This window comes from Anarrhichthys ocellatus, unplaced genomic scaffold, assembly GCF_004355925.1.
Source record: "Anarrhichthys ocellatus isolate YVR2014 unplaced genomic scaffold, GSC_Weel_1.0 scaffold80, whole genome shotgun sequence".
Taxonomy (NCBI): domain Eukaryota; kingdom Metazoa; phylum Chordata; class Actinopteri; order Perciformes; family Anarhichadidae; genus Anarrhichthys; species Anarrhichthys ocellatus.
In genome coordinates, this window is record NW_022280110.1 from 215,714 (window position 1) to 240,249 (window position 24,536).

The 24,536-nt window shown below is 42.9% G+C and overlaps 4 protein-coding genes across 4 annotated transcripts in view; 1 reads left to right on the plus strand and 3 right to left on the minus strand.

The window, feature by feature from the left end:
• tigara (TP53 induced glycolysis regulatory phosphatase a) overlaps positions 1-2,296 on the plus strand; it is a 5,368-nt gene extending 3,072 nt beyond the window's left edge. The window contains exon 6 of the mRNA XM_031874350.1: positions 588-2,296. Coding sequence (XP_031730210.1) covers positions 588-980 — 393 coding nt within the window. The 3' untranslated portion in view covers positions 981-2,296. The remainder of the gene's footprint in view (positions 1-587) is intronic.
• A 517-nt stretch (positions 2,297-2,813) lies between these two features.
• On the minus strand, positions 2,814-4,738 carry LOC116398228 (fibroblast growth factor 23-like). Its single transcript, XM_031874351.1, has 3 exons — positions 4,052-4,738; positions 3,487-3,590; positions 2,814-3,386 (listed from the first exon to the last, which is right to left on the minus strand). The coding sequence occupies exons 1-3, from the start codon at positions 4,266-4,268 to the stop codon at positions 2,958-2,960; spliced, it is 750 nt and encodes a 249-aa protein (XP_031730211.1). The 5' UTR covers positions 4,269-4,738; the 3' UTR covers positions 2,814-2,957.
• A 1,260-nt stretch (positions 4,739-5,998) lies between these two features.
• On the minus strand, positions 5,999-14,983 carry LOC116398229 (fibroblast growth factor 6-like). Its single transcript, XM_031874352.1, has 3 exons — positions 13,713-14,983; positions 13,018-13,121; positions 5,999-10,180 (listed from the first exon to the last, which is right to left on the minus strand). Exons 1-3 carry the CDS (start codon positions 14,056-14,058, stop codon positions 10,004-10,006), a joined length of 627 nt encoding a protein of 208 aa, XP_031730212.1. The 5' UTR covers positions 14,059-14,983; the 3' UTR covers positions 5,999-10,003.
• Positions 14,984-16,806: 1,823 nt separating this feature from the next.
• LOC116398226 (solute carrier family 45 member 3) overlaps positions 16,807-24,536 on the minus strand; it is a 17,012-nt gene continuing 9,282 nt past the window's right edge. Inside the window, exons 2-5 of the mRNA XM_031874349.1 lie at positions 23,286-23,476; positions 22,519-23,182; positions 19,131-19,396; positions 16,807-19,034 (exon numbers count right to left, since the gene is read on the minus strand). Coding sequence (XP_031730209.1) covers positions 18,627-19,034; positions 19,131-19,396; positions 22,519-23,182; positions 23,286-23,476 — 1,529 coding nt within the window. The 3' untranslated portion in view covers positions 16,807-18,626. The remainder of the gene's footprint in view (positions 19,035-19,130; positions 19,397-22,518; positions 23,183-23,285; positions 23,477-24,536) is intronic.

Sequence of the window (24,536 nt, forward strand, 5' to 3'; positions counted from 1 at the left end):
GTGTGTGTGTGTGTGTGTGTGTGTGTGTGTGTGTGTGTGTGTGTGTGAGTCAGGAGGATCAAAGTCCATGCCCTTCCACTGTCAAACAACTGCAGAGTGTTAGTCACTGCTCCTGATTAAAAAGTCACCACTTCGCTTTGTGTTAGAGGCTGTGTGGGAGGAAGGTGTGAGAGGGGGCGTCGGAAGGAGGGATGTTCTATTTCAAAAATGCCTCATGCGGGCTTCATCCATTAGATCTTGGCTTGGACGTTAACTCTGGTCCATCCCAGTACGTGACCAGCACATCATGATGATGATGCAGATATACAAAGATGGATTTGACGTAAGCAGCAAGCGCCCCAATCAGCGTCGGCTACGTGCCTCCGTCCCAGCTTCTCCCCGACCAGTTACAGGTTGTTGAATCAGGACGAAACTGAAAAGCTGGCTTGTGTGTTTTTGATGGGGAAAGGTTGTAAACTACGTTGTCTTGACGATAACAACCTACAACTTTCATCCCTCACAGTTGCAGGTCGTCACATGTTTGTGAAGAAAGACAATGCAAGAGAAGCATGGCGCAGTTCATAACCGATGTGTTGTGCTCTGTTCAGGTGAAAGAGCGGGTCAAAGAGTTTTTGGAGAAAACTCTCCAGCAAATTGGGGCCGAACACTGGCGTGACAGAGGGGAGGATGAGAGCTCCTTCTCCGCTCAGTCAGAAACATCCCCCGTGGAGGGGCAGGCGGACGATGGGGTCAGGGGTGTCCCGGTCCACGCTTTGGTCGTCACCCACGGCGCCTACATGTGCGTGGCGGTGCGTTTCTTCGTGGAAGAGTTACATTGCTCCTTGCCTCCGGGCTCCGACAAAGCACATATGTTCGCTTTAAGTCCCAACACGGGTCTGTGTCGGTTTTTACTTACCATGAGAAAAGAGGATGACCGGTTCAAATTGTCAGGGATCCGCTGTGTGTTCGTCCACAGGGGGGGGGGGCATGTTAAAAAGTAGGAGCTAAATGACGTAAGAGACAACACTGAAAGTTTACAATTTTCCTAGCTTGTTTTTACAAATGTAATTAAGAATAAATCTAAGGTCCAGTATCCAGGTGCTGTTGATTGTTTGTATAGTTTACCAGAGGCAGTATCTTAAAAACACATTATAGTATTCTTAAATTGATGGAATTCAGACCTCGAGTTTAAAGTCATCAATATTTGATACTGTGGCCTAAAACAAAATCTGATTTGTTCTATTTTCAGGGTATATAATGCTGTTTCATGAGTTGATCACCTTTATTTCAACTCATAGACGGTTTGTGTCGTCACTTGTCTGGCTGTTCATTACTGTACACGTGGGCAGCTTTGTGCTCTAATGAGTCCATGTTTCTATATTTACTCTCCGGAAGTTCATAGATCCTACGTAGGAACACAGCGCAGAACTGCATCAGTGTTGACTTTTTGGGAAATCAGTGACTTTTTCATTGCTTGGAATGAACACTTGGGTCAACGAGGGCAAATGCATACTAGAAACAGTGCATGCATGCTGTGTGTTGTACTGTAGCATGTGGTTTCTCCACTTTTCACGGCACTCTCAGCTGTTGTCTCTGTGATCCTGCAATTGAAAACACCAGGATCGCCGTCAGACTTGAGCAGGTTAGAATATTTCTTAAATCAGAAAATGTAGCCGTTACATGTTTCTGTGTCAGAGTAAGGTATCTGTGGAAACTTGCCAACAGCGATGAAAGATCTTTTCCCAATAAAAACCACATTCAGTCTACTCTGGCTCTCATTTGTTCATCTTTGCATAGTATAAATCTTTGATTTTACATTTTGATTTATAAACATATCCTAGCTGAGAACATTTCCATTTAAGTAAGCATGCTCCTTCATTCGCATACATTTGTTTGATGCGCATTACTTCTTTTGGACATTATTTGTCCAGGTCTAATATTTGCTAGTTACATAACCAATTGGCTGTGTGCATAATAACCATGTGATTGTGTTGGTTGGTGGGAAAAATACTTCTAGTAGGTTTCATGCAGGTGTCCTAAGTGACCGGTTACTGTCATCGCCATAACCAACGACAGAAAACGTCGGTGAGGCACTTACTGGTATTTTGTTGTAAAGGACCCCAAATGAAAACGTGAACCCAAGAGGAGAGTTAATAACACGAGACCCACATTCATTCCCAGTTCCTGATTTTCCTTCAATATGCAGGATTTGCTATAGAAAGTAAGTATAGACACATCACACAGACAATCCACTGAGTAGTTACCATTTATTTTTTTCACATAAGAAATAACACAACATGAAATGTATAAATAATAAAACAGTTGGCTAAGAAGAAAGTCATTTCACACATTTCAATAAATAAATACCTTTTCATCGCTGTGATTATTGGTGTCCGGCACCTGGATTTGATTCTGTTTATGACTGTATTATCTGAGGAAAAGGCTGATTTGTTTTTTCAGTTTGCGCTGGTCTATTTTTAGTTTAGTTTGTAAACTCCTTGTATGAAGCTTTACTGTATCAACAAATGTATGTATAAATATTCATAATTACGTACAGATTACACATTTTTACATATGCAAAAACAAACATTGCCACATCCGACCCAAGGTTTAAAATTGAACTGACGGAAGAGGTCAGCAGGACTTGCTGCATGTTGCCAAACTTATCCTTCATCTGCTATTCAAACACAAGATCTGTACAAGCTGCTGTGATGTAACATGGTACCATTAAAACAAATTCTGAAGATTCAATGATTTTATGAAATATCTGTTTTTCAGAAGTTGTAAATATATAATGCTTTCCCCTGCAGTGTCGGTTTGACTCTACCAGCCCTTTGCAAGCCATTCTGTGGCTCCCACTGATACCGCAGTCCAGTGGAGTATCTACTCCCACTATGCAGTCAAACATAAAGCGACTTCAGAACAAACAAGAAGGCTTGCGGCTTGACTTTTCACTCATTAAACTCAAGTTCAGTATCTCATTCCTGCTCTGCTCGGTCTGCAATATTAGTCTTGACAGGACTGACGGGCCCGTTGGGCTGTAAGACCCGCAGGGGGTCATCACAGGAGGTGATGGTCTCTTTGGACACAGCACCGGCCTGGTCCTGATCGGGCTGCTGGTGATCTGCATCCTTGTGTTCCTTGGCAGAAGGAGAAGGATGCGAGTGTGATCTTAGTGGATCAGAGGGATTCACCGCCTCACTCCTCCTCTGTCTCTTTACCAAGGGACCCAGGAACCTCTCCACCAGGGCGGAGGAGGGTTCAGGTGGCTCCTGGTAAGCAACTCGCAGCTCAGCTCCCCTCAGTTCGAGCAGCCGGCCTCCATTTATAGAGTAAAACACGTCACGGTGGTTCGCCACGTCTAACCAAATGCGCTGGAAGAGACAATCTTCTGTGTCCCTTTGCCTCTGTTGGGTAGAAAAAAGCAGACAAATACAAAATGTTACTGTTTTCCCTGCAGTCACTTCCCGACTTCACTCAAATGAAGTGCATCTAAAAAATACTCACAGAGTTGTACAGCTCTCCCTTTGAGTCCGTACAGAGGAACCGTTTTCTTCTTAAATCAAATATTGACACAAAGTTGCTTGCAGCTGTTCTTACTGGCAAAACCACTGTAAGAAAACAGGTTTAAACACGCCATCATTAGTTATAAATGACAACAAATGAATTCTTATATATTGCATTGTTAAGAATATTTTGAACATTTTTGGCTGCCAGAAGTATTGTTTGTTTAATAATTAGATGACATGCAAAGTATGCGTGGTACATCTACATTACAAGATATATTTGTATATTTATCCACTATCCATGTATTTCCAAAATATTATCATGTATAGATACAATAATACAATAATTTGTCCATTGTTTTTTACATTTATGACACACCCATCTATATATATGTAAATATATATATAAATATATAAAGCATGCTATTGCCCTCTGAGAAATGAAATGAAGTATAAGTTAGACAAATTGTTGCATTTAGTGTTCAAAGGGCATTTACTTTCTAGAATGAAGGTAATAATAATCTTAATGAAACAAACTGTGTTTTTATGGATGAAGGCAGACTTACCAAAAAGGTTTCTGTAAATGCCTTTTTTCATTGTTCCACTCAGCTCCAAGTAGAAATGACTGGTACCAGCTGCTGTGTCTGCATGTGCTGCTGCTGTCTTGAAGCTGCTCTGCTGATGTGGTAAAAGGTGCTCTGGGTCCCGGAGCCTCGGTGTACAAACCACCGGTACAGACACATGTACGGCAATCAGGATGAGTGAGAAGAAAGCCGGTTGCATGATCGATGGGGCTGCCGTGCTCTCTTTGCTCTTAACAGCACAAATGTTCAGGTTGGTGTGTGTGAGCAGCTACTGGAGGAGGAGAAAGTCCAACAGGTCTATTTAAACAGAGGGTCGATGAACTGGCTAACTCATTTACCAAAAGTGACCCAAAGCCTACCTTTTCCGTGGTTAGGAGTCTAGAATTCCAGCAGGCTCAATCTGGAGAATACTGTTGTATCTGTTAGAGAACATTAGTTTCTCACTCTAAATGGAAACATCTCTGTGGGAATATTCTGCTATAGATGGAATCATATAACTTGTTCTTCATTCAGACCTTTAAAAAAAAATCCAACATAAAGATTAAACTTGTAACTCCAGAGGCAGAGAAGAGAGGATGAAGATGTGAAAGGATGATGGAGACGGTTGTTCAACGTGTCTCTGATCAACAAAAAGACGGTAAGAAATATACGCTTCCCAAACTACTCGTATAGTCCTTTTTGTTTGACTTGAAGTTTGTTTCATTCAGACTTTAAAAATTCTCAACAATATCTCTTCTGGTCTGAGTAACATTACAAGTAAAGTACAGCAAATCCTGTAGTATAAAGAACAACCCTGATAATGACCACAGGCCAAAGCCAGTAGATTATACCTTTACAGCGTAAGTATAAACTACTGATGCACCTCCTAATGACTAGTTCATTCTGTTACCTTGCTCATCATTAAATGTACACTTCCCCTGCCTCTCACTTCCTTTCACCAGAGTGTCTATTTCTGAAAGCTTTGTAGCCCAATTTATAGTGTTTTTAATATATTTTTACCTCATTAGAGAATCATTTGAAAATTCTTGACCCTTTGACCTCACGATTGCTTCCTTCAGCAGGTTGTGTGATCGACTGATATTCTTCATGCTTTTTTTGCTCCAGAAATGTTGACATTTTAAAAAATGTATTTACAATCTGAACAGTATAAGTCAGGTGTATTCAGAGGAACTGATCAGTGGCATAACGACACACTTTGGGATCCCTGGAAGAATATTACACCACAGAGAAATGTTCAAGGTGCTCAGGAGGGCAGTGGCAATATGTTGCTTATTGATGAGGAGAATAAACAGTAACGGAAACATAGAGTATCATTTTTTTTTAGTAAATCATGTCTTGAAACTTTCCTGGAAGGAACTCTGTAACTGAGTACTAATAATAGGTGAAATAGAGACGAAGGTCTGAGATATTTTTAGTTTGCTATGTTGAGTTGCAAAAGCAGTTGTTAACTTTCAGGGAAACTTCCTTGAAAGAACTTTTCCATTTAAACCCAAGTCAATATTAATGAACGATTTATTTATTATTGGAAACTTTATTCATGTTGCTGTTGGCTTGTATGCTTCCTCGTAGACAATTATAGTTTAGCATTTTAATTCAAATCAATATATTGAAAGTGTACCAACAGAACATATAACTGTGTCCTGGAAACTTAGTATGAAACTCAGGAAATTACACCATAAGATAAAGTGCACTAATTTCTTCTTCCGTTTAATTTCATTTCCATACATGTGCTTTATCATCCCTCTAAATGTGGCCCTTCACCAGAAGAGGGCGCCACATACTGACTCATGGTAATTCATTGAACATGACTTTGGCTTGAGGTTTAACATTGTCACAGGCATTCACAGCTTCTTCCCCAGTTCCTCTAATAATCTCCATTCAAGCCTCAAGAAGCAACCACGCAACTTTAACGCACTGAATCACAACAGCTTTTACAAAACGTCTTTTATTATCATCTCAGGAATACAGTTGACTGCTGTGCACAGCACATACGTACAAAAATAAAAGGAAAACCATTTGTAATATAGTATTTTACTTACTCATCATCATATTTTTTTTTCAGAAACAAATGATTGGAGAAGTCTGTTGTCTCAAACTAATTTACAATCATTTCAATAATCGGAACTAAGGCAGAAGGTGAGGTATATGTTAAAAAAGAGGAGGGGGACTCAGAGGAAGCACTCTCCCCTCAGTGCAGGAATAGAAAACTGAGAGAGAAACACAAAGGCTGCCGGCACACAGGGACACACGCACACACTCAGACACACACACACACACACACACACACACACACACACAAGTCTGATCCCAGATCCTCCCTGTGAACCAGTTCCCTGTGAACCAACACATTTTAAAACCAGCTGAACAGGTATGAGAAGCACAATGGCAAAATCCAGACACTGGATCCTTAATCAAAGGGTGGAACACATACCTAGTCCATTCTCTACATGCATATTGCAGAATTAAGGATGTGTTAATGTTGAAAGATGGTATATCAGTAACAAACCTTCTCTCAGTTTCTTCTAAATCGCACAACCTTTTTCTGCCTCTCGAAAACAACATCATGCAAAAGTTGCAGGACTTGTAACAGAGTAATATTTCTCAAGCTTTGAAAATCTGACACCAAGCTAAGTTGCTTTTTGTGTACACAACTTATCAGGTGTCCCTTACTACTTGAGGAGCCATTGCGACTTTACAATTCCCATTCAACTCATGGCTTGTTGTGCTGACAGTGTCCTCTGAAACATAGCAAAATAAATCAGAAATGACATCCGGTAATAATCACAATGTTGTCATCAAAAACAAGTGTTTGTGATCTTGCATGTGTGCTTGTTTTGATGAAAGCTTAGCAAGGGAAAACAACATACCACCCCTGCTCAGTAAATATTACTCCATAAAAAATGAAAATTAACTTTTTTATATATATATATTTTGACCAATTAGCCAAAATACTTCTCCAACCTAATCCTCACCGCCACAAAATCAGTGCATAAAAAAAAGGTTATGTAATAAATAAAGACTTATTAGTCAGAATGAGTAATAAGATGCTCAAGGAAAAATCCCCCAAACGCAGTTATCAAAGGTGTCAATACTCAAAAACATTAAACGTGACATCCTGGGACTCTACGCTTGTTCTCTCGGATCACAGTATATACCGGACAACTTGTTCAACTCAAGTGTCCCTTTCCTGGAAGCGTTTGATTCTTTTTAAGTGGCCTTTTGCTACATAACTACCAGCTCAGACCACAGTCAGTGCTTGCTCTTAGCACACATCCCTCTCGCCTTTTAATCCTCTCCTGTGAGGAGAGTACAGTACATCAGCTCGCACAGTCAGACAATGCCCTGTTATTCCTGACTCAAGATAAATCCATCTGATACCATCTCTACTGTCGCTTTTGGCAGAAACAGAACATGACAGGAGTGCACTCAGTTGGACACATGCACACACACACACACACACACACACACACATGCTTACAAACACATTCGTCTCTGCTACTAGACAGCTGGAGCTTAAAGAGCACGTAAACCATAGCTCACAGACATTTTGTCAATGTGTTACAGTAATGTTAGAAAGAGCATGAGGTAAAATATGATAACTATACATCTATAATAGCCTTGTTACTTTCCTTTAATCATATGTCACCAAACTGGCCTGCTACTTACATATTCTGCTACTTACAGAATATTGCAGGTCAAGTACCAAAATAGAATAACGGAATCCAAAATCATTAAACATCTAGCTCAGTCGCACCACATTTCAACATTAACTCTGCTCAGGAGTACGAGAAAGGATGCAGAATCATTCATATCTTCATTGCACATGACAAGACAACCATTCATGTCTTGAAGAAGAAATAACAGGCGCAGAGCTCCGTAAGACGACAAAAGTCGCTGAGATGGGCCAGAAAACACGCCTCCATCAGTAACACAAAGGGCAGAAAGCCCACAATGGGAAAAGAATCCCAGGGCCCTGTGCTGACCGTCCAGTCTGACATCAACCGACGACGGGCCCACTAGTCTGACGCTCAGGTATTTTACCCCACATTATTCACATCCTCGCCAAGTTAAACAAACAACCAGTGCCACATGCTGAGTGCCATCTAAGTCATCTGTACATCATTGCTATCTTCAACTTTGCTTGCTCTTTGTCCTCCTCACCCCCTTCGTTTCCACAATGGAAAACTACGGTATCTGAAAGAGGAGCACGAGCAGTTGTTGAATTCAAGTATGGTATGCTGCACACAAAGCCCCGGATGAACGTCGCTATTATAATCCTTTGGTTCACTGCTTTTTGCAACATTGCTCGTCTTTCTTTTTTTCTTTGTTTTTTACAAGAAGCCATCCTGTGACTCAGCGGCTAATCTAAATAATGCATAAATAGCTTAAGAATCTGGGACCAATGAGTGCAATCCACATCATATAAATGTCAGATGGACTGAGTTCCCTGAAGTATTGTTCACATATCCCAGGATGATGAACTCTGAAGCAGTTCCAGTTCCCTCTAAACCAAACCAGAGTATCTACACTATTTCAAATGATGGCAGCAGACCATCATATTAACAGTGGATTGCCTCATTGATATGCACTGTCACAAACACCGTACTCTATGTGCCAAATATCATCAAACCTGTGTGAAAGTCAAACAGCTCCCATCTTCACTTTTGCTATAAAGTCAACATTTCCAAAACAAATTTTCGAAACTGAAATCGAATAAACTAGCAAGGCTACAGGCCAGATGCAACAGATTCTGATGATCAAACAGAACTCAATTTGAACTGGAGGGAGATATACAGCAGACATAAATGGAGGACATTTCCCTTCATAGTGTCAAGTCTATGATATTCTGTTACACAGACGCCCCCTTGACCTCCAACAATGAGGGAAAAAAAGCCTTTCAAATTGAGAAGCTCTCAAACTGAGCATGTCCACATATATACTTGAAAGAAATGCATGCCCACATATTTACTACACAGTCACACACTCAATCTGGCCTGATGATCCGGCTACAAAATTTGTGAAAGCAAAACCTGGGATTGTCAAAGCTCCCTTGGACATGATAGGGGGCGGATGAGTGCTGACTCTAAATCTAGCTTTCCATATTAGCAAGAGGCTCCACTGGGTGCCTGTGCGGCATTGAGTCTCAATTACTTAATTGATCTAATTATGGAAAGAAAATAAAGTGGAGAAACCTCTGGCCTTCTAGGAATTGGGGCTAAAGCCTCCCGGTGGTGTCTGAGGGAGTGATGACTTGCGTTTCATTCCTATTTCTGACTTGAGCACCGTGTTTCTTGCATGCAAGGGCAAGGGGGCCCCGCAAGTAGGAATTCAAGGCACCGCCACCTCATGACGAAGCAACATAAAACACCAGAAAGTGCCCTATAGTTGCCGTGACAGTGACAGAGACAATTGAACATAGAGAGAATGGGAAGCGCTCAAATCCTTGATGGATGACAACAAAAAAACATTTTCAGTAAACAGGCATTCTTCTCTGTAGAAATTTCATGCACACATTTCTCTTTTTCTTCTTCTTCTTCTTCTTCCCCTTCAGGAAATGGTGCTTTGAGGTAATAACGTATCCATTTCATTTTCAAAAGGAAGAACTGTCATCCACTGACAGGGCAAGGACTCAACCAATTCCAGCAGCACCCATATAAACTGAGGGGATAAATGACACCTCTCCATCCCCGTTATATCACAAAAATGATGAAAATCATAAAAGCAGCAAAGAATGGCATTTCCATAATTTCTAATACAAAGGAAGCTACCCAAATATACATATAAAGTTTGAATAAATACTATCATATATAGTGGTATTTCTTTCTTTTAAAGTCCAAGTTGTCTTTTGTGTTTGTACGTACGTATACAGTATTTATGTTACCTGGGAAATAATCCACATGTGCAAATAAGTTTGTTATTGCCAGTTTTTGCTCATCATATTCGGGGTAGGAAGTGCGTTACAGTCATGGCAGTGGTGGCCTTGTTGCCTCTCTTCACGCGGCCATGCTTGCTGAGTGCTATGTAGGAGCCTCTGTAAACCAGAGACTCGTAGGCGTTGTAGTTGTTGGCGAGCAAGCTCTCCTTGAACTTGCACTCGTCATGGAAGAATGTCTGGAGGGGGCAAAGAGACACACAGCGGGCATTTTAATGAACTGCTCAAGAAAGTGGCAGTTTGTAGTTTGAAGGGCTGGGGGAACATTAAAAATCTCTTCAAAAATGAATAAAGCTAAAGATTAGATTACACACAGCAATGTTAGAGTTATCTTTGTGCAATCTCCCAGCAGCACTAACAGCTCTTAAATATTAGGTGTATTGAGTATTCTCCTTTATCAATTGAACTTAACTGAAGTAAACACAGTGAGCCACATCTACTACTAAATGTGCTGATATTCAACACACGAAAGGAAACTCTTTGGAGGGATGGTGTATTCACAGGAAAAAAAAACTGCACTTAAATTTGACTAAACTGCAGAACTTAAAGAAATAGATTTACATTTTGAGAGATTTGCAAAGAGTTAGAAGATAAAATTGATGGTAAATATGAAGCTGCAACCAGGAGACGCTTAGCTTAGCTTAAAGACTTGAAGCAGTAGCCTGGCTGTATCCAAAGTTCACAAAATAGGCCTACCGGCACCTCTAAAGCTCACTATATCAATACATAACACCTTATATCTTAAATTCCGCTATATAAGATAATCTGTAAATACACACATCTGTCACTTAAGAACAATACGACTGCCCTGCTACAGTGCTGACAGTGTGTGACTTGTACAGTGTGCAGCAGCAGAGCAAATACATCAGAAGTCATGTGGCCTAATTCAATCTCTTATCAGATCATCAGCCGACTCACGAGCTAACGCTTCATCACTCATGACCAGATAAGGGACTCACATTGCGTCTGTCAAATATGTTGGCCACAGCGGGCAAACCAGTGGCTATGTGTCAGCAGGCTAAACACAATGTTTCCTCCCCCAGCACCAGCAACATTTATATATTAATAGCTGTCAATGCTCCAGAAGCAAACAAACAGAAATTCTAAAATTAAATAAATATTGATGTATGTACCTCAGCCATTTAAAACCCAAAGATAAAAACTGACAGGTCAGTAACAATGCTGAGAAATATGTTAAATCCTCACTGCTCTTATACCTATAAAAGCCTTTATCCGTGATAGCCACATCATTGTTATTAAGCTATAGTGATATAACCAGGATCAGACCAGGGTTACCATGTTTCAAATCCAGCTGTTTTTTGAGGATGCATCAAAGATATATGCAAAATGTTAACGCTGTTGTGCATACATGCAAATTTACACTCAGTACTATGTTTTGCAGCATTGGGTGCTTCTCAGTAACAAGCTCAACTGCATTTTGGTAAGCACGCGTTCAACGTGAACTTTCAGATCGTGAGTGGGGCTTGATGGCCAGGGTCCCTAGAAAGCATCCCATTGGTTGATTTTAATGGTGCAAGGGTGTGCACGTCTTGCTAGCTAGCTAAAGAGCGACTGATATTGTACTTACGTTAACGTTACAACAGTAGTGATGACTCGTATTATTTAACTACAGTATGATTTAAAACTTTACCCCTATACCAAAAATTGGAAATAAAACGTTTGGGACCACATCGACCGGATGACTTAATCATATCTCAAGACGGAAAGGATAAAAAAAGAGAATTCAACCACGAGTGGTTCATACGGCAAACTTGGTTAACGGCTAGCATGTTGCTTTCCATGTCTTCTTTTCATAGTGGAAACTGTCTGGACAGCAATCGCATGTGGATAATGCCATCGAGTTAGGCCTACTGGGAACAACGTACGCGGCCTCTCAGCTTGACGGTGCGTACAGAGGTGGCGTTGAAGAATACAACCGTCAGACTGAAGAAAACAGGTATGTTCTTGCCAGAATTCTAACCTGTCTAAAACTTTGTGGAATGTGCGAAATTCTGGTGGCTCTGGCACTTTAAAACGCATATTTGAGACTATGCGGGAGGGAGACTCCAGACTAAGGAACCATTACCATACTCGATCCTATTTTAAGGGCACTTCAGCCATTATTGAAAATGAACTTTCGGATTGTATGTACAATGCTTACAAGGATGAGGTTGCTCTAAAGATGACAAATGCACCTTTCGTTGCCGAGTAGGCTATTTGATGTTCTTTAACATTATCCTTTGATGGTCATACGTGTTGGTATGGTAAAATATGTCGTCAGATCTTCATTGGGTGACTTTAGATGCCATTATTCGGCTGGAATTGTTTCATCTCTGTTGGTCACAGCAATCGCAGTGTCTCCCCTCTCTGACTTGCGCGCAGTTTATTGGTTGTGAGAGTATGGATTGATGTGATGTATCTATATGTTTGGATTGCATTATCAAATATTCTTGTATGAATATTGTGTGGCCCCACCAACATTTGTCATACCAAAATCGCCACTGCTATGAACTAGAAATTGAAATGCCTGTCTCAGATTTTTTTTTTTTTTTTTTATGTTGGAGGTGGGAGGAGCTGCTGTTAGGTGAGTTGGGCCTTTGCCTCCCAGGATGTGTGTGATGTGCACTGCCCTGCAAAATAAGCGCTTTGCCGTTAAAATCGATTTCCAGCTCTGCTGACAGGTTACATTGCGTTAGGGGGTTTTCCCTCCTCCTCCCCCTCCCCCTCCTCCAAGTGTGTGGACTGAACCCTGCATCTGTTAACCTCATCATTATTTACCCATAGGGCACCAGGCCCAGCACACTTGCTTTAAATAGAGCTTCATACATTCCTGATGAAAATAAAATATAGGGATTTCGCAACATATAATGAGCAGCCCCCCTACTGACAGATAGGGCGGCATCCCAAAATATGACTGGCAAAAAAAAAAGGTGGATTGAGCTGCAAGTGCGTCCTAATTCCAGGATCCCATTAACCAACATTGCTGGACAATAAATGAAATAGTGTGCATACCTACCGTTCCGTATAACCTTCCACGGCTGTTCATTGCGACAAACAACTCACTCCTCACCCCATATAGGCTCACCACTCCTCTGTCCACCGTAGAGATCTCTATTAGACCTGATACAAGACAAAGAATTATTGCATTAGAGTGAAAATAAAAAAATGAAATACCAACCGATCATCCTGGCTGATTCAGTGTTCAGTAGCATTGTGCTGTCTCTTTCTCTCTTTCTCTCTCTCTCTCTCTGCGTCTATGGGTGTAACCTTGCAGATTGCTGCGCAGCATGCCGAGCCTTTGTTCTGCATCCTTCACCCCATCTTACATTTGCACCCAGGCGCGTGCCAATTAAGCGCATTCTTGTTATTGCAATAATTGCAGTAATTGCATTGACGTGCACGGCTATTGGGTCTCCAGACCGCACTCACGGGGCTGCGTAAAAATAAGTTGTGTCTAAAAGCGTCCATACATTCATGTCATGGTTGAGCTTGGGGAGGAGGGGGGGGGGGGGTGCTCAGCACTGATGGATACTTCTTTTTTAATAGATTTGTATTTGCCGTGGAAGAAATTATGCTAGTCCTCCAGAGTCGGATGACATATGATCATGCAAATGAAAAGAGGGGATAGACTAGCCTGCTCATCACAGATCCATGCTTATTGACTCTGCCGGTCTTTTATGTCTATTGCATTACATTGGAGGTAAAACTCACTGTACTGGTTTTCATTATGTACACCGTTTATCCTTCCGTCGGGGAGGACCTGAAGGTGAAACCCGATGCCCACGTTGCAGTAGAGCCTCCGCACTCTTTTGATGCCCAGCAGATAGTCATTCTCCCAGTTCTGCTCCGGTTTCTCCCCAGAGATCCCCAATACAGAGCGGGAGAAGAGGGTCTCCCATCGTTTCTCCAGTAAAGTTGCATTTGTCCTGCTGCTCGGTAAAGGGTACGCTGACACGATCCCCAGTAGAAAGCCCACGAGAACCACCGCGGTCAGCGTCCAGTGCGGCGTGCCGGCCTCGCAGGACATACTGACGAGGAGCCTTTGCGCAACGGCCATCCGGTTTACCTTCGGGCCACGTGGTTGAAATTAATGACCCTAAAAATACCGCTCTTCTTGTTTTGCTTCCTTCGGCATGCTGGCTGAGGGTTATTTTGGGAGCGCGGATCAGGGCTTTGGGCATGAAACGTAAGCCCCGGTGCAGAGGAGGAGAGGAGACGGGAGAGTGCGCGGCAGAGCTGGAGGTGATGGTGATGGTGAGGTTGGTGGTGGTGATTACCATGTTTTGCAGCTCTTCTGCGCCTCTCTCTCTCTCTCACACACACACTCCCTCTTTCTCTCTCTCTTCCCCCCTCTGTCTCCTTCTCAGTAATAGTTCAGAATAAATCCTCCACCACTCACCAAAAACCCAGTTTCAACCTTGTCAGGGCTATCGTCGCATCCCAAGATGACATCATGCCGACTTCGCCGCTGGGACAATACAAGGGTAGAGAGGGTGCTGACAGCAGGAAAAATACCAAAGTCTGTGGAGAGTTGGGGGGTGGGGGGAGCCCCCTATCACTGCTGGACTCGAAGCGGAGAAAGCTCATTGGTGGCGTTCAGTGGCCGTGGGACGCGAAGGGGCACAGGGGCTGCTCCCAAATTGGGTCGATGGTCATATGCCTGTCAGGCCGTTTCCTTATTTAGAAGGAAGGTGTAAAAACAGGCCCACTTGTCACCGGAGAGCAATGACAGGGCTCTCGTGATCTCATTTCTTCTTCTGCGCCGTTCAAGAATCTGTGTTTTTCCGGGCACACAATGCTGGACCAGAGAGAGAGCCACCAACCCTCGGCCGCTGAGATCAGGGTTCGAGACCTCCGTGTCGGCCAGCATCAACCCTGCTGACGTGTCCTTGAGCAAGACACCCACTCCCCCGCGGCTCTAAACAGCGGTTGGGTAACGGAGGCCCAGACCGGCATTTTTATAAAGTATCATATTTTTTTTACAGTACATCATAAACCGTGCATTTCGCACGGTGCACTCGTGAGAACTATGAGGAGCAAACTGGAGAGGCGCGTCATCAAATGACACACATTGTCAGCATGCCATTCCCTGCAACATGAAAGCCTATCGTCTTTTCCATGTAATAGATAATGCCACCAGCAGCATGCCCATGCGTCAGTGACGCCAGTGCAGTTGCGCAGCAGCGGTCGCTCTTGCACACATCAGTTCCCCAAGATTTCCAAAGGATGGCACCATTTCCAAGGTCATTTTAACCGCTCAGCGCTTCGTTGTCAGGAGACCAAACTCCAAAGAGATCTTTGGACATTTCATAATACAAAACACTTACAATGATGTGTATGTGTGATAAGTGATGCACTTCAGATTGAATTTATTAAAATTGTTAAACAAAGTGAACACCTTCCTTCATATTTTAAGTTGAAATACGGTATTCAAGAATGACCAATAACGCATCTGTTTTTTAATGTAAAGGAGAATGCGTTTCAAAAATGTACTCAGACATCTCATTAACAATGCAGTTTTTATTTTGTATAAAATCTACTTGGTAAACTGCATATTCATACACAATCTGATGGATGTATAATGAAAATGAAATACACTTTTTTAAATATGGCCGACTGCATTTATGATAACACAGATGAAAAAAAACCTGATCAATCACAGCAAAACACAATGACTTCTGGCCTTAACATAGTCGGACCATTGGCACTTCTTTTGTCTGAAATTAAACAAGACATTTGGTTGAGAGCAAAAGGGACAGAAAACGCCACCCGTCCAGTTAATTAGTTTAACACAAACACGGCTCTCCGATGAGAGGGAATACGTGGTTATATATGATCACGATAAGGCAGTATTGACAAAATGATGAACACAAAGCAGTTGTGTGACAGGAATAAAGTTTTCAGCTGATACAGGCTGTATGACCACAGGAATAACTTTCAGTTTTCTGATCTGCAATACGCTCCGAGATGTTAAAGTTACAGGATAAAGCAGGTAATGATAAAATAAATTACAGTTTGATGATGCTTCTATATCACATCTATACAAATAATTTATCTTTTTCACAGAAACAGCCTTCGCCCTTGCACCAATGAAAGAGACGAGGCCAATAGTTTAATACGCGCTACTTTGTAATAAAAGCATTATAAATAAATACATATGTACAAAAAAAAAAAAAAAAAGTGGTTGAAAAATGTACAGGCACTTGTAAAACAACTTTTTTTTCAGACACTTCAGCTACTGCTAGACAAAATGTTTCCCCTGGATTTCCGGGTGAAAAGGAGAATGCAGTTGCTTGAGTTTTATTTACTGCAGTGGTGTCGACATGACAAACAAATCCTCTGCCGTTTTTACTTCCCTCCTGCTGAGCACACCTCAGGCAGTGAGATCCTTCAGGACTATTTGTATCTGCGGAGACAACCTGGATATAAAATGCTCAAATGAACTCACTTAGCTGTTGCGAAACAAGCACGGCGTTTAGACCAACCGGCCAAATTCAAAAGCTCAACTGAAGGCCACAATACAATGTAACATACAGCATCACATGGGCCAGGTTCAAGCCATTACAGCTTATAATGAGTGGTGTGAAAAAAATCCTTCACACACGTGAGTCATATCACTTTTAAACATTACCCAGTCTGTCCTCCATGTTATGTACCCCCCCCCCCCCTCCACACACAAAGACAGACGGACACAGACAAGCGCGCGCACACACCTCAGATCTACTCCCATCAATATAGTGCCTACTCTCGCATCATTTTTCAGTAACTAAATATTTCCATTTACTGCATTACTTTTTTTTTGGTCTTTCAGGAATGGGTGCCATGAAGCGAGCTTGGCTCAAACATGTATGTTTACATACAGCATCATGTAACCAGCCCATCTGGATGTCCTAGATTGTCATTTGAGAATACAGTAGAACATGCAGAAGGGAAAGGTGGTTTTTCATTTTAATGAGTGGCTTAAAAAGGACAGGATGGGACACTAAAACAATGTACTAACCTGAGACGACTGTCCTGATCAGGAGCATAGTTGGATAAGATGAGGAGTCAACTAGACTAGATTATTCTTGGTTAGATGCAACACTTCCAGTTCTAGTAAGCAGCTTCATTCTTAAACCACCATAGTTGATAACCTCACCTCAACAGGTTGCATAACAAAACTCCCATAGGGATATACTGTAAATTTGTATACAAAATATTTACAGTTAAACTGTTCATTAATTAATAGATGGCACTAGATGGGCGGAACGCAGAAAAAGGGGCCCAAAATCAGAGTAGAGCTGAGTTTTTTTTAAAGGGGTATACATAACTCCGCATGTGGAGACTGTTGTATAATGTCCTCTGCGGCTCTGGAGGGGCTTTGTTAAGTCTGGGGAAACAACCCTGATGTGTGATGTCATCAGGATTATCTTAAATTATTTCATTTAGTTGAAAGAAAAACTGCACTTCAAACTGAGGGCAAAGGGTTTAAAAGATGACGGCACTTAAAGGGTCGTGTGTAGGATTTGGCGGAATCTAGCGGTGTGGCTGCAGGCGGCGGCCACCAACCGAACAGCCCTCCCTCCGCTCACTCCTCCCTTTCCAAGTCTGCGGTAACGTGAGCCGCCCCATCGTTACCACAATAACACTACTTTCGGAGCGACGGAAGTCAAACGGCATTGCACTCAGCAGAAATTGTTATCGCAGTTTCTCAAGCATGTTGGAAAACAACAGGGGCCTTCAGGTAAACGCCAAAGGCCACTGTTTAGCTTGACAACTGTCCATCTGAGACACAAACGCATTACATGAAGCCTGACGAGATCAAATTTCGCGTGATCTTGAGACATCGCTAGAATCCAGCTCTCGTGGAAGGTAACCGAAATGCTACACACTGGCCCTTTAAAAACAGGTTGGGAAGGTCTGATGAAAGATGATATAGAGTTGTATTATGAGAAATCTAGGCAATACTAGATCACCGGACTGCCCCTTTAAGTGTGTTTTTCATCTTGTATGGACAAGTCCAATGGTCCCACTTGTAATTCTATTTTCTGAACAGGTAGAAACCATGAATAAATCTGTTCATTCTTTCGTTAAATAAAGACAGGCCTGTCTAAATAAAATGATGAATAGTCTCCAGACTGGCTTAGTGATGCTGCAGATGAGTTTGTACAAATAAACACCGTGTTGAATATGTTGTTTTGAGAATTAAAAACAGACTACTATTAAAAAGTGCAGATCACTCGGGATAAAATCACTAAAAAACCCATTAAAAGCTAAGAAGGTGTGTATATGAGGTTGAGTTCTACAGTAAATCTGTTTGTGGTACCTGAGGAAAGAGACGATGGATAGAAAAGATCACAACAAAAGCATTTTAGAGAGATTTCTATAGAATACAATTGCATTCAGGAGAGTACACTACCCGTGGTGTACCTTCGGGTGGCAATACCTGCCCCTTCACGGCAACTGCTTTCTCTCATAACCTGACCATCACTTCCCCAACGCAGTCCTTTCATAAGTGCAAACACACGGAACTAGAGCAAGGCATTCTGGAAACAGTAGTGCATCGTTGAGTTTCGCCCTGTGGAACCTGAATGATTGAGCGATTATTTGTGATTCCATCGCCTCCAGATCTTTTGCATCCAAGTCTCAGTTTTTAAGGTCCTTTTGGTCAAAGATGATTCGACTGGCCAAGTAGCTGGCGACAGCACCGAAGATGACGGAGCAGGCGATATAGGCAGTGACGGACTGGGCGAACTGAACGATCATGCCCATGAAGAGTGTGGGGAAAACCTGAGAGAGGAGGAAGGTGCTGTCTAAGATGGCAAAGTCCAAACCCACGCCGCGTTTCTCAAACCCCGTCTCGATCTCCTCCTGTTCGGCGCCACCGGAGCTGTGAGATGAGCCATTCTGGCTGAAGAAGGCATGCCCGTAGGGAGTCCCCGGGTTGTGGTTCAGTCTGCCCTCCTCTTCCACAGGAGTCAAATACACAGAGTCCCGCTTGGTTGTAACACCATTTTTATGCGCGCTTTGGGCATTCCTTTTTGGCATATAGACCTGAAATGAGACAAAGAAAAGGGTCAACTCATCAATCATACAGATTTTGTCAACGCACATGCATCATTGTGTCAGAGTTATTAACAGTTATCTTACCTCCTTCTCCTTGTGGTACATACAGGTGAGTGTGTAGGGCAGAGTCTGCAGTGTGGCGTACGCATAGCCAGTGAGGGACGCCATTATAGTGACCAAGACCACACTTTTGGACAGGCAGATGACCAAAGCAGAGACTGTGAAGCTCACCATACTGCTGATGTAGACCCACCGTGAGCCAAAATGGCGAACCAAACGGCTCATGATCAGGGAGAAGAAGGTTGAGGTAGCACATTGCAAGAACAGGCCCATACTGCCCATACGGATACCTGAAAGAAAAACAAAAAACAAAATGGCATTTGAGCCCATTAAACTCATAGCTTCTCTCAGACATCCTCTGTAGGTGACATAGCTGTAACGATGATTGAACCATTGTCCCCATCTTGTTGTCAGTACAGAAACTATCTGACATCTGCATTAGCTCTGATCATTTCTTTTTATGGCCCCATCTAGTGAATGCTGCACAGCATGCATAGCCAACCTTATGTCAACTTTAAACTGTGAAGCATTTACAGCTATTTGGATGAGCTAAAACTTTACTGTTTAGCCCATAAACACAAAGAGACATTCATGGCACTCTGCACACACACACACACACACACACACACACACACACACACACACACACCGGTACTTGTTTACTGAGGCAATGTGCACCGTGGCCCGAGTCTGGCCCCATCAGCCAGCCAAACAACAAGCATTTGGATGAGGTCTCACCACCTGACCGAGGCAGAATTTTAAGTTCAAACAGAGAAAGAGTTGCAGCCTTAGATTAGGCAAAATAAGATGAATTTAAATAGCCTGCTGCATGGCGTCAAAATATTTTAAATTTTTAAATGAATGACATTAACAGCCAGCTACCGTCTTTACGGACATTTATCAGTGACAATGTTGTGAGCCACCACGGCCGGAGGGTGGGCTCTACAGTTCTGTGACAACACCGTCAGTTGAGACAGCATTATCAGCTGTAAGCGCCATATGAGCGCAGGGCAGAGCGCAGCCATTAGCTAGCCAGTGGGGCACACTCATGCACTAAAAGGCACGAGCAGCCGGCCGGCTATGAGAACAAAGCACTGAGAAGCTCAGATTACAACAGACACAGAAGGAGGGCTCAGGTAGACATTACTCCACTATATCTCTACATTGCAAATAGTTGTTTGCTGCTCTATTAATGCTCTGAATATCGAATTAACAGTGAAGAAAAACCATTATGTGAAACAGTCACAACTGCTAGAGGTAAAGATAATGTTCTTTAAATGAGTAAAAGAAATAAAGTAAATGTGTGTGTGGTTCTCCAGTACAGTACAGTCCTACAAGTGTTTGCATTCTCTCTTTGAAATAACTGCAAAAATAAATTTAATTTATTAAATTTATTTTTCCATTAATGACAACATTTTTTTAAACATTTTAGTCAACTATGGGATTTTTTTTAGCTGCGGGAAAATTGTTCCATTTGTAACAATGTTCCCGGTTAAACCACAATTATTTCACCCTTTAATTAAAGTTTTCATGCCTGGAAGCTGGAGTGACGACATGTCTTATTTCTGCCTGCTATCGGCCTGATCTCCCAGCGCGCTCACCGTGAACAGCGTGGGTCAAAGGTTTAACAGCAGAGCAGAGAATCACTTATGTGAACGGAGTAAGTGGATCATATTACTCTTGGAAAGCCCACTTTACAAACACTACAGAAGCTAATGAGGACCGAAATTCAAGCCCTCCGAGATATTAGGACGGAACCAGAATGCTACTGAATCTGTGGACAGGAGAACTGTTGCAGTGTGGGAAAATGGACGATTCTGTAGTACGAGCTTCACTTTGCATTACAGAATAGTAGGAGAGATGATCACTTAAAAAAAAAAAAAAAAAAAAAGAAGCAGTTACAGTTAACAGTGTAGTAAAAAAAAAGTGAATGCAACTACAGACAAAGCAGATTACCTTGATGCAGAGGAACATCTGCAGGTTTAATTACATCCGCTGAGTTTCACATTAAACAAATGCAGCTCAGACAGACCTCAGAGTTGTGGGCTTTGTCCGTCTACAGGACTTGAATGAACACGTCTTTTGTGTGCTGATTCCTTGACATTAATTCTTTGTGAGTGTGACATTCCTCGTGGTCCAGCAAGCACAGGGAGGAGAGACGGAGGAAAAGTAAAAAATGTAAACAAAGTGGGCAGGGAGATTGAGTTGGAGAAGGAGGGAGGAGAAAAGAATGTGGATGGAGGGATAAAAATGTCGAATGAAAGAGAGAGAATGGTGTTAGAGCACAGAGGTTGAGTATGAGGATTAGGGGATGAGAAAACAGGTGGACAGTAGGAGGAAAAGATTGATCAAATGAAAAGGGAAGCAGAAAACTACATAGCTCAGCAAAAAGAAGGAAGAGACATGTGGTGGAAGATGATCAGTCTGGCTAGACAGTAAACAACAAGAGACTTAAAAACACTTAACTCAGACACGACCCCACTATATTAATACATCTGCGACTTCTCAGCCTGGACAAGATGTTCCGTCTCACATCGTTTACCTCGGTGACATTCTTCCTCTTTACTGTTCTTTCTCAAGGATTGTCTGGTAAAATATACCAAAGACAGAAGTCTCCCTCTTACACCACTGACACTACAGATTTGGTCCGGTCTGTCTAAGAGGTTATATTTAGGTAGAACCACACAGCTAAGCATTGGCAGAGCAATAAAATATAGCCATACAACTATCAACGGGATTAGTGTCAACTCTGTGATTTACAGAGCAGGAACAGGAAAGGATGAATACTCTGCATTTGTTTGCTATTTCCAGAGCGCAGGGGTGGGAAGAAATACCTGACATTCTTTGGATTGGCTTGACATTGGCTTAGGCACACTTACCCAAAGGATTTGGTACTTGTTCAGTGGCATAACGTCACAAAATGGTAACCATCTCATGAAAAGTCTTGCGTCAGAGCCTATGTTAGTCTTTTTTGTATGCGTCCTATATTTTGACAGGAGACCAAAATGCTTGTAGGCATGCAGGAACACAGGCTCCGCCTCTGTCCTCCACCTGTGCCCGAGGAATGCGAGTGCATCCCGGCCAGCTGTGACAGAGCAGACAGCGTAGCCAGGATGGAGCCTAAGCCAGTTCACGTGGACAGGAGGTGGAGCTAAAGCCTTTATGACAAAGGTAGGACATGTGTCGAGTCTCACTAGCGAAACGGACGTTTGTTTCCTACTATGCTATCGGTAATTCATTGTTTTCTTGGTGATATCTTTTAAAAAAATCTAAATGATGAGATTAATGGAGGCACAATCTCACAATATCTAGTGTGTGTACCTCAATAAGCTAACAATTTGTTTTTGAAGGCAAAGGAAATGAGCTCGCATAACACATGACGTTATTATATTGTATAAAGAGGAAATCTGACCTTCCGCATATCTTTGCTTGGACACACTTCCTGGTAACGCACTGGGCACGCCCTCGTACAGGCCTACCCCCACAAAGTCTGTGTAGAAAAGCATAAAAGACATGACAGCTATCCAGCTGCATAGCTGAGCCACGCACAGCTGCATCATCACCCGCGGGACATGGCAGTAGCTCCTGTAGATGGCCGGGGTCATGGACCAGCATGTTCTCAGCGGGCACAGCAAGGGTCCAGACTTCAGCAACCTCAGTTTGCACTTCAGCAGGTAGCAGCATGAGCGCGGCACACCGCACCGGTCGGCCTCTATCGTACCGGCTCCCGGCTCCAGTAGAGATCCGGAACCCGCCAAGCTACTGCTGGCGCACGAGGGTTCCTCAGACACCTTCATGGTGATGAGCACACTGGAGATGAAGATGAGGGTGAGAAGGGAGAAGAGGCACTCGGCCTGGCCTCCTAGGTAAGCAGAGAGCAGGCCACGGCTCCAGTCCAGTGCTGGGAGCAGATAGCCCACACAGCCTCCCAAGCTGACCATGCAGGAGAACATGGCAAAGGCTTGGTTGTAGTCCTCCTCGTCCCGATACAGGTCCGACAAAAGAGCCTCCAGTGGTGTGAAGCACACTTGTCCACAAAAGTCAAGGAGCCCCACCCCAAGGATAAGGAAGCCCACCTGTAGCAAATGGTAGAACACGCTTTCATTTCTTGTCTTGTGTGCTTTGTAGGTAGAATTCACCAAAATGCTGACAATAACAAACCATAAACCGGTATCCTACCTGGAAGGTGCGGCCTCCCCAGGCAAGGCTTGCAGCCAGTATGTCGGCGTGTGGAATGATGAAAAGTGCCAGAAGGACCCCGAAAGACAGCAGCCAGATGAAAGGCCGTCGTCTGCCATAACTGCTGTGGCAGTGGTCACTGGCAGAGCCAATCAGAGGGATGAATAGGAGACCGAGCACTGGACCAATACCTGTGGACAGAGCAGGAACACACTGAAGCAGTCAGAGACAACACTAACAAAGAATAGAATATGTAGAGGACAAACAGGGAATGTGGACAAAGTAAAAAGAAATTCAGACAACGTTTGAAACAAACTGCATAAGAGGAACACGGTATTTTCCTTCTGGAAAACTGACACACTTATCGAATTGGTATGAAATCCTTAAATCACACAGTGCATTTGCACTTATACTTTCCAAGCAGATTTTTCACAACATCCCAAAGGCAAAAACTCAGGTGTCGATCAAGTCACTGTTCAGCTTTAGTGGCTTACAACGGCTTCTATGACTGGTTGACAGGTGTTTGGGTGTTTTTCAGCCTGCCTTCTACCGGTCCTGTCAAGTCCTGCTTGCTGCTGCCCTACCAGGGAGTGAACTGCATGTGCCTCCCTGCCATCATTGTTGAGTGCTAGTGAGGTTCCTACAGATGGCCTGTTGCCTGTGGGTTAACCCAACCTCAGCTCATCCTCCACACGCGGTGGGGTCTGGCTAATTAGAACACACCATGGTACATGTGGTGTTCATATACACACGTGGAATATCGAAAACAACCCGATCGCTGGCAGTTTGACATTTAAAAAAAAGGTACCCTGTGGAGTTTCCATTATAGACATGCACAACTTTGTCTATATTCACGGTTTCTCACAAGGAGGGCCCTTTGTGCGCAGACATTTTGCACATTCATGTCTGTAACACAGAAAAAGGAAACAATAACAGCACCTCTTCATGAAAACATAGTTCTACAGCGCCACTCGTGGTCAAGTATGACTGGAATATACACACAATTGAACCGCTTTCTACAGTTTGACATTTGTGTTTCAGATGTCTGAAAGGAACTCCAAAACCTGCACCACATTTCTTCTTGCTTCAGCTTTGGAGGCCCATCACAGCAATCCTCAACATCTACAGCTGTAAGACTTACAGTTTCACACACACTATTTCCACTCAGTAGCTGGTCCCTACTTGTTGAAATATACTTAAACATCACACACACACACACACACACACACACACACACACACACACACACAC

Excerpts from the sequence above, each read along its gene's own strand:
- LOC116398228 (XM_031874351.1), bottom strand. The coding sequence starts at position 4,268 with ATGCAACCGGCTTTCTTCTCACTCATCCTGATTGCCGTACATGTGTCT. Across the intron at positions 3,591-4,051 it reads CATTTACAGAAACCTTTTTG|TGGTTTTGCCAGTAAGAACA; the intron begins GTAAGTCTGCCT and ends GTTTTCTTACAG. Across the intron at positions 3,387-3,486 it reads AGGGAGAGCTGTACAACTCT|AGGCAAAGGGACACAGAAGA; the intron begins GTGAGTATTTTT and ends TCTACCCAACAG.
- LOC116398229 (XM_031874352.1), bottom strand. The coding sequence starts at position 14,058 with ATGGCCGTTGCGCAAAGGCTCCTCGTCAGTATGTCCTGCGAGGCCGGC. Across the intron at positions 13,122-13,712 it reads ACATAATGAAAACCAGTACA|GTCTAATAGAGATCTCTACG; the intron begins GTGAGTTTTACC and ends GTCTTGTATCAG. Across the intron at positions 10,181-13,017 it reads GTGGAAGGTTATACGGAACG|ACATTCTTCCATGACGAGTG; the intron begins GTAGGTATGCAC and ends TGCCCCCTCCAG.